At 38.1% G+C, this 14,449-nt stretch overlaps 2 protein-coding genes across 3 annotated transcripts; one reads left to right on the top strand and one right to left on the bottom strand.

Moving 5' to 3' along the window:
* tsg101a (tumor susceptibility 101a) lies at nucleotides 1-7,261 on the top strand. Its single transcript, XM_079450627.1, has 10 exons — nucleotides 1-406; nucleotides 1,397-1,484; nucleotides 1,559-1,624; nucleotides 1,706-1,869; nucleotides 2,003-2,129; nucleotides 3,438-3,495; nucleotides 3,657-3,754; nucleotides 5,374-5,576; nucleotides 5,742-5,981; nucleotides 6,161-7,261. The coding sequence occupies exons 1-10, from the start codon at nucleotides 365-367 to the stop codon at nucleotides 6,248-6,250; spliced, it is 1,176 nt and encodes a 391-aa protein (XP_079306753.1). The 5' UTR covers nucleotides 1-364; the 3' UTR covers nucleotides 6,251-7,261.
* On the bottom strand, nucleotides 7,250-13,130 carry ldha (lactate dehydrogenase A4). Of its 2 annotated transcripts, none has more exons than XM_079450628.1 (8): nucleotides 13,028-13,130; nucleotides 11,829-11,963; nucleotides 10,426-10,543; nucleotides 9,972-10,145; nucleotides 9,724-9,897; nucleotides 9,491-9,608; nucleotides 9,119-9,242; nucleotides 7,250-8,505 (listed from the first exon to the last, which is right to left on the bottom strand). In XM_079450628.1, the coding sequence occupies exons 2-8, from the start codon at nucleotides 11,955-11,957 to the stop codon at nucleotides 8,341-8,343; spliced, it is 1,002 nt and encodes a 333-aa protein (XP_079306754.1). In that variant the 5' UTR covers nucleotides 11,958-11,963; nucleotides 13,028-13,130; the 3' UTR covers nucleotides 7,250-8,340. The 2 variants fall into 2 exon arrangements, with proteins under 2 accessions (XP_079306754.1, XP_079306755.1); XM_079450629.1 differs by having other exon boundaries at nucleotides 11,829-11,960; nucleotides 13,028-13,102.
* Between the last annotated feature and the right edge of the window lie 1,319 nt (nucleotides 13,131-14,449).

Raw genomic sequence — 14,449 nt, 5'->3', positions numbered from 1 at the left:
ACGCGGAATTGCGTCAAAGACTTTTATTTTGAACAAAACGCAACACACTCCCACCGGAAGCGAAACTCTCCTAATGCAGTGACGTTCATATTGTTCGTCGTGTTTATCTTCCTCGAAATGAAAGCTGAGCGTATTTAAGTAAATTAAATACAGTTTATAACTCGACCTTCATTATTATCGAGTTATCCGTGTTTCTACAGTGTGTTTCTGTTATCGAACAGCCGTTCATTGGATTGTTGTGTCGGTTTTGGCCGGGCAGCAGGCCTGAGCTGAGCTGAGATCCGCACATATTATATATCACACATTCATTCTTATATTTTTGAGTTTCGTGTTTATTTCATTGTCTGATTTGTTGCGCTGAAACATGGCTGTTGTCAACGAAGGGGCTCTTAAAAAGATGTTGAAGGTCTGTAACATGTTTGTGTCTTCATCTGTACTTTACATTATATTAACATTCATTATAAGTAATTGATTGATTATACAATTCTTTCAAGATCATTATTTTATACATTCACATTGTTATTTTGTTGATTCATATACTTAGATTAATATACATGGACTGGTGATCTGGTTTGTTTCACTTTCATTATTATAGTGGTTCTTTTATTCGTTTTGGCTGATATTTTATTCCTTAGATTGTGTTTATCGATAAACAACAGCTAAAGGTTTTGATCCACATAAAGGGTAAATAAATGAAGACCGAATGTTTATTTTTGAGTGATCAGGACATCTCTGTCTAAACACAAGCAAAACAATAAAGGCTTTAAAACCCATATGGAGAACAACAGGCAGTTCTGAGAAGTCATTGGTGGTAGTTAGAAGTCAGTCAGGATGCATTTACCCATACATGCAACAAGAGAGCTCAACATTTCCATAGAAACACAGCATTGAAATGGTAACATGCTGTTCTGAAATATTACATCACGAAAAGAAAACTTCTTAACTAGACTATGAACTGAAGTAGTCTGGAATTAAATAAAGAAATGTCACCATCACCGAAACCGTTTTATCTTTTTTGGACAGCAACCTTCTACGGTTTTACGGTGTCGTGCTACTGCAAAACATATATCATTTTTACTATTAACATCATTATTAGTATCAGATATTTTTTGTTAAAGCATAAGGACATCATCTATAGACCTCTTCGTATGACGTAAAAACACTGATCCAGAAGAACTTCCTGTTTTAGTCGCATAAACGTTTCAGCAAAATACGACAAACACGATATTTTTAATAGATATCAAATGTTACAGATTTTACTATTCACGTAAGATGTAAAAAAATACTAATATAAATCCGTAAAAACTGAAACCGGATGTGCTTCTGGACCAGTGTGTACATCTTGCAAAGTGGATAAAAGTGTGTTTATCGATTATATGTCGTTTATTTATTACAGCAATACAAATATAGAGATCTGACAGTCCGAGATATTACGAGTGTCATCTCTCAGTACAAAGACCTCAAACCTGTCATGGATGCTTACGGTAAGAGCTTCAATTTCTCATTTTTGTAAATAAAGTGTTTTTATACTTTTTAAACACTTTTATACTTTTTTCAGTTTTTAACGACGGCTCCTCCAGAGACCTCATGAGTCTGACTGGGACTGTACCAGTTAGTTATAGAGGTGAGTCACACATTTCCAAACTAGCAGGATGTTTGCCGATATTATTTCTAGTTTAACAGACGTTTTTGTTTTTTTCAACAGGCAATGTGTACAATATTCCTGTGTGCCTCTGGCTGATTGACACGTATCCCTACAATCCCCCTATTTGTTTTGTGAAGCCCACCAGCGCCATGATGATCAAGACTGGCAAACACATTGACGCCAATGGCAAGATCTACCTGCCCTACCTGCATGAATGGAAACATGTACGACCTCAACAACTCACTGCCTAAGCACATACCAGACCATCATTACGTACACATGAATAAAGTTTAGTTCTGAATATTTGATTGTTTGAGAAATAAAACTGATCTTTTGTTGTCCCTCAAAACTTCTCAGCCTCAGTCAGATCTGTACGGCCTCATCCAGGTGATGATCGTGGTGTTCAGTGAGGAACCACCTGTGTTCTCCAGACCTACTACACAACCTCCGTATCAAGCCTTCCAGGCAACTGGACCTCCTAACCGTAAGCACAGATCTCAGTCTCCTTCAGCTTTGTGTTTGTCACAAATTATATATTTTTTTACATTTATTTATATTCGTGTTATTTGTCATTAAAGGGATATTCCACTACCAAATCAGAATTTCCCCACATTTTACCTAACTGAATATGGTTTTCTTCTTGAAGAATAATGCAGTTGTAGTTATAATACCACGTGTCATTTGGCTTCCATGCTGTAGAATGGGAGTGAAAGGGTGTTCTTTTTTTAACCTCCCAAAAGTGTATCCATCGATCAAAGAACTGCTCGACACGGCTCCGTGGTGCTGACAAAGGTCTTCTGAAGCGAATCGATGCGTTTGTTTAAGAGAAATATCCATATCGACAGCACTGTTAATGTTGATGTCTAGCTTCCGTCTTCTCTCGAATGCGTGTGAACCAGAGACTTGTTTTCTGGCAGATGACGCAGTCGTGTTGTAAGTTCCGGTGACGAATGCTGCATTTTTCATTTTCAGCTAATAGGATAGCGTCTACTACTCTGGCGGGAGATTTCGTCACCGTCTTTTGCAGGAAGGCCAAGCCTCTGGTCCACACGCCATAGTGCTTGTCAGTTTTGACAAATACAGTGTTTTTTTCCATTTCCAGAAACAGTAAATTTGGGCATCCGAGATTTAGGAAGGACAGTGACGATATATTCTTAAATGTATCAGTCATCATGTTCAATACCACGTTGGCATGACCAAAGTATTGGAATTAATTTTGACAGTCACAAATTCTCGCTAATCTTGACCACTGAAAGTTGATAGTGTGACAGCCCTATGGGAAAATGAAAATGTTTACATTTATTAAGCTTAATTTAGCTCTGATTGTTAAGATATGAAATAAACCAGGGCTGCGCGATTATCGGAATATCGCAAGTGTGCATATTATTAAAAAAAAATCCAAAAGTTACATATAGACCACTTTGGATGACGTAAATAATGCTGATCCAAAGCTGGTCCAAAAGAACACTACGCAATGGATGAACGCAATGCAACTAACAGAACTATTTTTACCGAATCAAAATGTTAAACAGATCTCTTAAAGTTTCAATTATATACGTATGTGAGATTTAAAAAAATAAAACTGAAACCCGGAACTGCTTCAGGACCAGTGTTTACATCTTGTAAAGTGGTCTATAGTCTATAAGTTGTAGGTTGATGTAGAAAGTACAGCCCAGCCCTACAATCAACTTTTCATGATTTGAAAGTGAAGTACAGTCAGTACCTGTATCAAACAGCAGATGTCACCCAGGAGCAGCGGGGCATGTCTAAGTGTTTGTGTTCTTTTTCTCAGAGTCATATATGCCAGGAATGCCAGCAGTGTCTGCCTACGGGCCCAATCCAAACCCATGGTAAAAACATATCCAATAAAATAACACACTCTAAACAAAACACAACAAAAATGCAAAAGCTACTGAACTTTTACAGACTTGATAACACTCAAACTGTATGAAACGGTGGTGTTGTGGCAAGAAAGGCTGATTTATTGTTTTTGTGATGATTTCTGCTCCAGTGGTTATACGGGTTACCCGGGTTTTCCAGGAGGGAACGCTTATCCTGCCGCAGGAGGTCCAGCACACTACACATCCCAGACTCCTGTTACTACTGTGGGTGAGTTATCACATGTGTCTGGAGCTCAGTTTTGACCCTGACCTCTGGTGTACAGTGACCTCTCTGGAGCGCTGTGAAAGGTTGGACCCGTAACTGGACTCTGTGTCTCTAAAGGTCAATGGACCTGCTTGATCCACTTATATTTAGATGTACAGGAGTGAGAGGATATCAGTCCACCGGAGGCTTTCAGTTTCAGGCTGCTTTGAACCATGACATTCAGTTTAGAGTGTTGAGCATATAATCACAGTCTCTCTGCATGGCTGAATGATACGAACACGTACTGTCAACTCGCAGACCTTCTCGTGACTAGCTTCATGTCAAATCATGCTTCAGATGAAAAATCAACTGTTTGCATGAAGTTACAGGGACATACGGTCGAACTTGTAAAACTTTATTATTTGCTTATTCATGTATCTACATATACTAAATAAATAAATGCATTTTCATTTACATTTACGCTTTTGGCAGAAGCTTTTATCCAAAGGGACTTGCATTGCATCATACGATACATTTATATCTGAGTATGTGCAGGGATTGGACCCATGTCCTTGGCGTTGCTAGCGCCATGCTTGAACCACAGAGCTACTGGAAAGCTATAAAATGGTGTAAAGTAATATACTGTTTTAAGCCATAGAGAAATGATCAGATTTCTTATTATGAAGTATGTTTAAATATGTGATTCTTTTGACTTTTTAAGGGAAAATATAATCAAGACTGGGGAAGTGTTTTGGAGTCGTTCCAAGTGGAGATCTACCGATGTATCGGTTGCCAATATTGATACATTTAATCCACCACATTTCGGTTAACGCATGAAAAAGGCAGATGTAACAAACAGTAATTTATAAAGTAACTAAATTAAGGCACTGCGTTTTATGTTGTCATTCGCACAATCCAACCATTTTCTCTGCATAAAATGCTTGAACACATGAAATTAAATGAATCTGTGCAAAATATAATTTGTCAAAGGTGCGTTGCAAGATAAGCATTGTAAATGTCAGTGATAAATCAACACACAAGTGAGCCACGCACCCTAAATAAAAGTATTGTGAAAAATGTCTTCTGTCTGAGAAAAATATCGGTATTAAAATCAGCCAATAATTGTTTGGTGAAATTGGTATTGTATCAGCCAAAAAAATGACAAAATGTTGATGATCAGTGCAACCCTAACTCCATGATCATTTTCTTAAAACATCATAGAATAATTAAATTGAACAGATTTAACATTACTAGTAGAGATGCACCGATATATCGGTCGATAAAAGCATTTTTTTACGTTTTTTAGTTAAAACAGCCGACGATCGGGCCGATATATCCTGTTAATCAAAAGAGGACCGGTAAATGCAATGAATTTGTGCTCTGTATATAGAAAATGAAAAAAATCCCTAGTTTAATGTTGAATCAAATTAATAGTCATTAGGTGAATTAATAACGTTCAGAAAGTTAAGAAATATTAATTGAATCCCCAGGAACAACATCAGCAGATATCACTCTGAATAATCTGCTATCGGTGGTGAAATTTAGTGCATCTCTAATTACTATACAGTATATTTAATACAAAAATGTCTTTTACATTTACGAAAGCAGCATGTAGTAGCAGTGTATCTGTCGTCTTTCTCCAGGCCAAAATCGTGATGGTACCATCGGTGAGGACACCATCAGAGCTTCACTCATCTCAGCCGTGAGCGATAAACTGCGCTGGAGAATGAAGGAAGAAATGGACAGAGCACAGGCCGAACTGGACGCTCTGAAGAGAACAGAGGAAGACCTAAAGAAAGGACACCAGAAGCTGGAGGACATGGTGTCCCGTCTGGACCAGGAAGTGGTAAGAACAACAATGGGTGATTTGTCCACTAACAATGTCCACAAACATAAAAAATTTCATCCTGTCATTTTTGGAAAGTTTTTGCCCTGAACAAATGTAATGTTGACACAAATAACCAATCATTTTGCTGTGAAAAAATCTTTTTTTGGGTATGTGCACCCTCAGGCTGAGGTGGACCGAAACATCGAGCTCCTCAAGAAGAAGGACGAGGAACTCAGTGAAGCTCTGGAAAAAATGGAGAACCAATCAGAGAACAACGACATTGATGACGTCATCATACCGACGGCTCCACTGTACAAACAGATTCTAAACCTGTATGCCGAGGAGAACGCCATTGAAGACACCATCTTTTATTTGGGAGAAGCCCTGCGGAGAGGAGTCATCGACCTGGAGGTCTTTCTCAAGGTTTGTTCATCCTACACACATCGATAACTCTCACACTTCATCTTTAAGCTTAATATTTTACTCACTTTTTAAAACCAACATGAAAAAATCTCAACTTTGAGCCATTCATTTGATTTTGATTTGTTGCTTTTCCTTCTAATGTTATGTTCGATGTCGCTTATCCTCTCGTTCATCCTCAGCATGTGCGACTGCTGTCACGAAAACAGTTCCAGCTGCGAGCGCTCATGCAGAAAGCACGCAAGACCGCCGGACTCAGTGACCTTTACTGACCCTGCTGCCACCGATACACCAACTCTCCAGCTCCCATCACACGAGCCACGCTCACAAATTCATGTTGTTTTTACTGCTGTGATATGCCTGGTTTTATTTTCTGGATTGGAAAATCAGCATTTGGGCAAATTTAATTGAGGAACGATAGAGCTAGAACGATTTCTCTTAATATTTCACTATAGACATCATGTTTTTATTATCTGAGATTCATGGCAGATTTGTGAGTCTTTGGCTTTAGATACTACTGTTATTTACAGTCCAGCGTAACAAAAATTATGTAATCAAATGAACATTTCAAAATGTGAAAGAATCACAGAATATAAGAAAACATCCCTTCTCGTGGATCCGATTTTTCAGTCACTGTCACAAAGTGTCATCACACTTCTTATCGAGGCTTTCATATCTGACAAGAACTGCTCCATGTGATTCTGCATTTCAGTTGATAAAGATTATTTATGTTTTCCCATCAGGGAACTATTTTCTGCTCCAAATTCATTATGATATTTGAACGATAAATCCTTAAGCTGTATTAAAAAAATTGTCTGTGACTGTTCACTACAAACTATTGACTACACGCTTCACCTTAGATTATACATTTTATTCTCTACAAAGTGTTGCAAAAAAATTATAGAAGTCCCTGAAACGGTCTTGTTTGTTGCATTTCAGTTTAACATTTTAGTGCACTTTTTGGATGTTCGATTTTTTTAGACTGGAGTAAAAAGACATCGCAATGTTATCTGCTAATATTTGTTTCAGTCTAGGTTATATGTCAAGCTGTTCAATAAAAAAAGATCTTTAATAAAATGATTGTTAATATGTAAACAGCACTGAGAGATCTCACCTTTCACTGACCTGTTTTAGATGTTATTTACCAACCTAATCTCAATAACAACTTAAATAACAAATAACAACCTTTGGTCTGTTTCACTCCACACAGTCCACTAACCTAGTTTCATTGCCATCAGATGTTATTTCTATTGATTGTAAAATAAAACGCAACGCTGGTTTTGAAGTTTGTCGTTTATTCAGTTATGGGCTGCGTCTCAATTCTACAGTAAGTAACAGCTATAACTGTTGCTGTATATTAGCTGAAGAGATTTTTCTCGGCAGAAATCAAAATACAACACTGACAACAGTAAATTATTTCCAGCGGATACATAAAAGTCTACACATAAATTACAAGTAGTTGGGATTGTCACACCATTTAAACCAAGAAATGTATGCTATGTCAAAGTTTACTGTGAGTTTTACTTAGTTTTCGTTGATTATTGTCCACAAGTCTGCTTAGTTTTACTTGCCGATATATGTAAATACGCTTCTCCACTTTCGTACTTTGAGTGCTTACATGCACAAACACAAATTACGTTTATCCTTATGTAGTTTTATTAGCCAGAATTTCAATTTGCATGCCAATATGTTTATGGAACATAATTTGGTAAATGTCATCCGTAAAACACTAGTAGAATGAATTTGTGAATGTTTGTATAAAATCATTTGTTAATGCAATAATTCAAAATCGTTTTTGCATACGTTGTCACATTTGCATTTACGTTCAAAATTATTTACACACAGAGATTATTCTGCTCATGTTTCAAACCTAAATGTTCTTGTCTCTTTACATTGAAAGGAACGTACATAAACGTATTTCGCACGTAGACCGACTTTAAAATAAGCTGTTTTTCATGGTTCTCTGCGTTTTGCAGTACATGTAAACTCTCAATGAAACCGATATTTTTGATCAAGGCTTTGGTTTTACTTGGTCTTGGAGAACAAACTGATGCGGGACGCAAGTAGTGCGGAATGCTAGTCGAGCTCAGAAAAGCAAATCAAATACATAAGAGACTGAAATTGCACATCATTTTGCTCAAGTGCTTTTTCTGAGAATATACAACAGTATGCACACAGACTCTTATAAAGCTCTTATATAATCTTTATATTCACAACAAGAGTAAATTACTTCTATACCATTGCAAAATGTTACAATCTAAAGTTCTGAACGTGGTTTGGAGATTTGTGGTGGAAGTTGCACGCAGTCGGTTTTCTTAGGTCAGGAAATCAACACTGGCTACATTTTGGAAGAGACTGCGGTTCACAGGGTCAGCTCCTTCTGAACGCCCCACAGAGTCTCGGCGCTCTTCACCAGCTGTTTCTCCTCATCTGGCTTCAGGGTCATGTGGACGACATCTGTCAGGCCGCTGTTACCCAGGACGCAAGGCACGCTGAGGAAGACCTCATCATTTACACCGTGCATTCCCTGTTAAACATGGACAAGAGTCGAAAAAGGTACCCAGTAAACTTTTTTTATATGACATATCTAAGCAACATTTGTCACCTTAGGTATTTTTAGGGATGCACAACAAATTATCGGCCATATTGGCATTAGCCGATAAATGGTAATTTTGAATGTTTTGGTAACCCTGGTGAGAACTTAAAGGTCCAGGGAGTAATAGCAGCAAGGTTGCCTATTGCAACCAACTGCTCACTCCACCCCCCTCTCCCTTTCAAAACACGTCGACGGATGGCAGAACATGGCAAATGACATGCAAGGGGACCCACGGTGTATGTAGATAGAAAAAGCTCAGTCTAAGGTAATAAAAACATAACGCTTCATTGTGTAAACTCATTATACACCCCTGAAGACATAGCTATGTATATTCTATTGCATTTCTATCAATAGATCATCCCAAAAATGACACACGGTTACAAGTCAAGCTTGCGTTTAAGAAAAACGTACACATCGTGATATTTTTTCATATGCCAAGTGTACTCATAATAATAAGCGACTCCTATACGTTCTCCATATTACAAAACGTATAAGTCGCTGGATTTCATTTACTAAGGACATCAACCAAATGTAAACGTCTCACCTTGACCAGCGTAGAAACTGGATGACACTTCTTTAAGTTCTTCAACATGCTTTCACACAGGTCCGCTACAGACATACCAATAGCCCAGGATGTGTATCCCTTCAGTTTAATAACCTCGTAAGCACTGCCACACAAACCAGAGTAATGTTAAACACGTATAATCAATCTCAAGCTCAGTCTAAACACACGCAAGGACTAGTTGTGTATCACAAATCACATACAAGTGAAGAGTACTGAAGGGTTTCTTTAGTAAAACCTTTTACTATTTGACTTTATGGTCTCATTAATAAGATGGCTGACTATAAAGTAAACGGATTTAAAATGGTCCCAGCATAAATCCAATGGATGTTGTATTGGTTATGGATTATTCACCTGTCAACCACCTGCTTGTGGACATCCTTCCAGTCCTCGTGGTCTTTCTCTGTTCCGATGTCAGGGTTTAGACCCTGGAGAGATACGCCAGCCACGTTTACGCCGCTCCATACAGGAACTACATGAGGAAGAGCGAACAAAACATTTGGTTAATGTCTAACTTGATGCCCAAAGGCATCTAAAACTAACTACATAAAATAGAAAACAAAGCAAGTTCAGAATTTAGGCCTTACCGCTGGAGTCTCCATGCTCTCCGATCACCCAGCCATGGCAGCTGGATGGATGAATTCCCAGCTTCTCCCCCATCAGGTAACGGAACCTGGCCGAGTCCAAGTTTGTGCCGCTGCCGATGACGCGGTTCCTGGGCAAACCGCTCAGCTTCCAGGCCACGTAGGTCAAGATATCAACTAAAGTAACACAGAATTGGTTGAGCATCTCTTGATGTCAAACAAAAGCTTTGGCACGCGGCAGTTCAGCTTACCGGGGTTTGAGACTACCAGAAGGATGCAGTTGGGGCTGTACTTGATGATGTTGGGAATGATGAACTTGAAGATGTTGACGTTCCTCTGGACGAGGTTCAGACGGCTCTCGCCCTCCTGCTGGCGAGCTCCAGCGGTCACCACCACAACTTTGGAGTTTGCGGTCACGCTGTAGTCTGGGAAGGTACAGGGGGCCAAAACTAACATTTATCAACTGTTCATTTGCCTCAATGTCACCATTTGAAGCGTTGCACAAGGAGTGTCAAGGTCATGGGTTTGATCTTTCTAAATACCAAAATGAAATTACGGAATGTTTCTTCTTTTAACACAAAATACAATGTTATAATATGAATCAAGGTCACACCGCCAGTATGTGATCTTCTGTGAAGTTCTGTTAACAACCACCATAAATTCGGTCTCCTGTTTCGATCATCATTTATGGCCTCATAATCTCACCTTTATCAGCCACTATCTTGTGAGTCTTGAGAAAGAGACTTCCATGCTGCAGGTCCATAACCTCGCCTTTAAGCTTATCTTCCATCACGTCCACCAGCGCCAGTTCATCCGTCAGATCCTGCACAAACACATGCATCAAACATGATCAACACGCCTCTCTCTGATAACACATCAACTTCTAATGACCAAAAAATATTAATCCTAATGGCAAAATTTCATAGTAAATATAACTTGATATTAATTTCTATTAAACTCAAACAGGTTCCTCTGGGATTAGGTAATAAGGATATCACATTGTAGTTACATAAAGACTTTTTTTTAGAAACTATTTGTCATGTTTTGAGAGCTGAAGCACGAAGCTGAACCCTTGAGTTTGCATAGTCTGTGGATCGTGTTCAATGTTGGCAGAGGTTCAATGGCTACGGTCTCGTTCAGAAATCGCTCTTCGTTCAAAGGTCAAGAAACCATTTCAAGTTATCTAGTTCAAGTCACAAAAGTTCAACGCCAATTGATAACTCCGGAGAAACAAACTAGCACGTTTTTGATGGTTCTCGGATTATATAGTATGAGTTTACTTAACATTGTGTGTGATTTTCTGATAGAACTCTTTGCACCTCTGACATGGACCTCTTGATATAATGTTATATCGCTAAATGGGTCATGAAAAAATGAAATTGCATTCTTCATGTTTGGCCATTCATGTCTGTGATATATGACCTTTTAAGTATTAGATTATTTTACCAGCATTAGACTTTGGTGTAATTATGTTCTTGTTTTAGCTTGTTTTGAGTAAATAAGTAAATTGGTTTAAAATGCTCTGAATGGTGATCGATATAAACATTTTTCCTAAAAATGTAACAAATATAATAAATAGTAATTGGTAAAAAGTGTGTCATTTAAATAGTTTGCTTTGAAAATGCTTGTCAAACTTCGTTTAACTTATGAAGCATTATGTTTTCATAATTTAAGCGATAATATAAGTGAAATTGTTCTTAATTGTGCTCGTTTTGTTAGAAGCATAGTGTGGGGATGACTGTAAACGTGAGAAAGAAAATGTCACAATGTACCAAATGTGTCGCCATCTCTGTTTGAAACATAAAATTGCAGGTTACTATAAACATGGGGGCTGAAGTCAAATGAGGTCAAACTGACATTTTCCAACCAATCATCTCAGATTATAAATCAAATCAGAAATCATTATATTAAGCGGACTTTTACGAAAATGTGGGAAGCGGACGTCTTTTTATGTACTTGATCAAAAACAGATTTTTGTTCATTTCCAACCAAAATGTTTTGGTTTGCAATTTTTTTTTTATATTTTCATTTCAACAAATGCAATGCATAAGCTTTGTCATTTAAAAACAAACAAAACAACAGTTGTCTTCAATCATGTGATCACTAACCTTGAGTAGGATGCTGATGGCGGCGGCCATTCCAACCATTCCCACCCCCACCACTGTCACCTTATTGGTGGGGCCAGCAGGCTGCTCCTTACTCACATGAACGATCAGTTTCTCCTTAGTAGAGGCCATCTTCTGCTAAAATACAAACCACATGCTAGCTTTTACGAGCCATTCACACCACAACATTACTTTTGCACCAAGCAATGCATTATGGGTAATATGATGTTATAATACACGTTTTAAATAATACATTTGTGACAAAGGTCACATTGACATTGACAAGGGAATGAAATGCTGTTGGGTCTTCTGACGCATTCCAGTTATTTTATCTTCTTGTCAAGTGCAGTCATTGGAAAGGTTAAAGATGCTGCTGTTTACATCATCCATCCTCAGCCTCTTCAATGTTGTGTGCACAGAGGCACGTACATATTTAAGGTATCTGGCGAACCAATGCAGGGAAATTCCCCACGTGAACAAGCGAACCACCTTAAGAGCCCCAACGCGTTATTTTGCGTCTCACGGTTATGACGCGCGAGAAAAACACACGCACTTTGAAGAACATCCCTTAAGTCTTCATACTCAATGCGTCAAGTCAACGTAACGAGTGTATAACACCGTTGAATGAAACACCGACTCATGGAGCTTTTACTGTATGCAATCCTCCAAATAGAAGCATCCAAACCCCAAGTACCAGAATCCTTTGCATTTAAGGAAGCAAGACGCGCACGAAGAACGCAACAGCATCCCATAACATACATTCCTCAAAGCACGTAGACCACCACAGGACTACAGATCATCAGCACACTCTTGATTCATTTGCTTTTATAACCCGTTTAACTATTACAAAACACGCGCACCGTTTTTAAAGGGCCAGCGCTTGCTTTATCATCGACACTTGATCATCAATTGTATTATGACGCAGGCAGCAACAGTCATATTCGAGGACACGATCTGGGAAATGCTTGTTTATTTGTTCAATAGCATTATAGATTACACAGCAGATATAGACTTTAATGGCAAATGCCCGTCTTCATAAGTGCGTCAGGTCCGCTGTCACGAGCATCGTCTAATATGCAAATGAGTCTATGGACGTTCTTAAACGTCCATTACAGTTTGATCACAAAAACTTTAACACACCTTCTTTCACTATCGCTTATATTCTTGCATAGATCATTTAAAATCGTAAGATTTTCTCTCACCTGTAGATTGTATAATACAAGGGGAATTGAGGAATGTATCCGCTTTGACGTCGCACCGCAGCAGTGTCGGGAGGAAGGGGCTTGGCGGCTTTTAAAGCGCTTACGCAATAGCCTTGATTTGCATATGAATCAGTGGGCGTGGCTTCGGCGCCCGTGTAGGAAGTCACGTCCTTACTGGGCAACGTCACAGAAAAGCGGATGTACAGCACGTGACAAGGTTTCAACATGTAAAATCTGCATAAAAAAGATTCATAATGAAAACAATATAACGTAGGCCTAATTGCAAATAGTGTTAGAGGCTGGTTTTCATTCTCACAAGGGCTTTGTAAATATAAGATTCAATGATATATATTGTATTATATCTCAGATGTTTACGTTAGTAGCCTAGAATAAACATAATTTTAGGATTTGTAGTAGTGAACTAAACCCAGTGCTCACTGCTGACTAATAGCAGGTTCTGGTGTGACAATTTACCCCAATTTAAACTTTTTTCAGGATTATAACTTTTATTTGTACACAGACAATTTAAAACATAAAATATAGAAAAATAAGAAGTAGAAAAATCCCTAATAAAAAAGGCTTTTTGTTTCTTATTGTGTTCAGCAATTTGTGTGTTGTAACATGAATTGAAAAGAACATTAATCAAATAATCTGTCATCCAAAAAAGCTCTCTCTCTCTCTCTCTCTCTCTCTCTCTCTCTCTCTCTCTCTCTCTCTCTCTCCTGCCAAAGGGATGTGGTGAATATGCAGTGTCATGGTTAGCTGGCATGATTTTTTTATAAACATAAACTATACCAATATAAAGCAAATTATCACATGTTTTAGGCTGTAGCAATTCTGTACAACATGAAATGAAAAAAAACAAAGTCTCCGGAGCATTCATTTTTTATATAAAATAATAAGGCATCAGGAATAACCTAAGCCTATAGCTAACAGAAAAGGTAAGCAGTTTATTTAAACAACCACATACGATAAAAACTGAAACAGGCAACACAGAACTTCCATCAGGCGATCAGAAAGAGCGCGAGACTGGCAAACCCTTTAATGTATTGCAATGAAATTGCTTCATCTAGTGGTGGATAAGGCTTATTTCAGCTTCTCTTCAAAGGGTTTTAGATTGGCACACTTATTAACTTCAGTTACAACAGTAAATACCTATTTATGCTATTTTTGCCTTTACAATGCAGTTCTATTGTGACAGTTTATGACAAACATTTACGTGAAGTTGCATCATCTAAAAACACATGAATGGAGAAAATGACAGCACAAGACTGACAGAAGAAGAAGAAAAAAAACCATACAAACAGTCCAACTTTTCCCACTTAAATTCCACATAAAACACGCCTGATTCAATCCATGCAAGAGTCAAATTTGTAAAAAAACGAGAAGGTTTATTTACCAAATTTGGAAAAAATGGAAAAG

Source organism: Barbatula barbatula (assembly GCF_947034865.1).
Source record: "Barbatula barbatula genome assembly, chromosome: 25".
In the NCBI taxonomy this organism is placed as follows: Eukaryota; Metazoa; Chordata; class Actinopteri; order Cypriniformes; family Nemacheilidae; genus Barbatula; species Barbatula barbatula.
The sequence above is the reverse complement of the archived record's forward strand: the minus strand, read 5'-3'. Positions and strand labels throughout refer to the sequence as shown.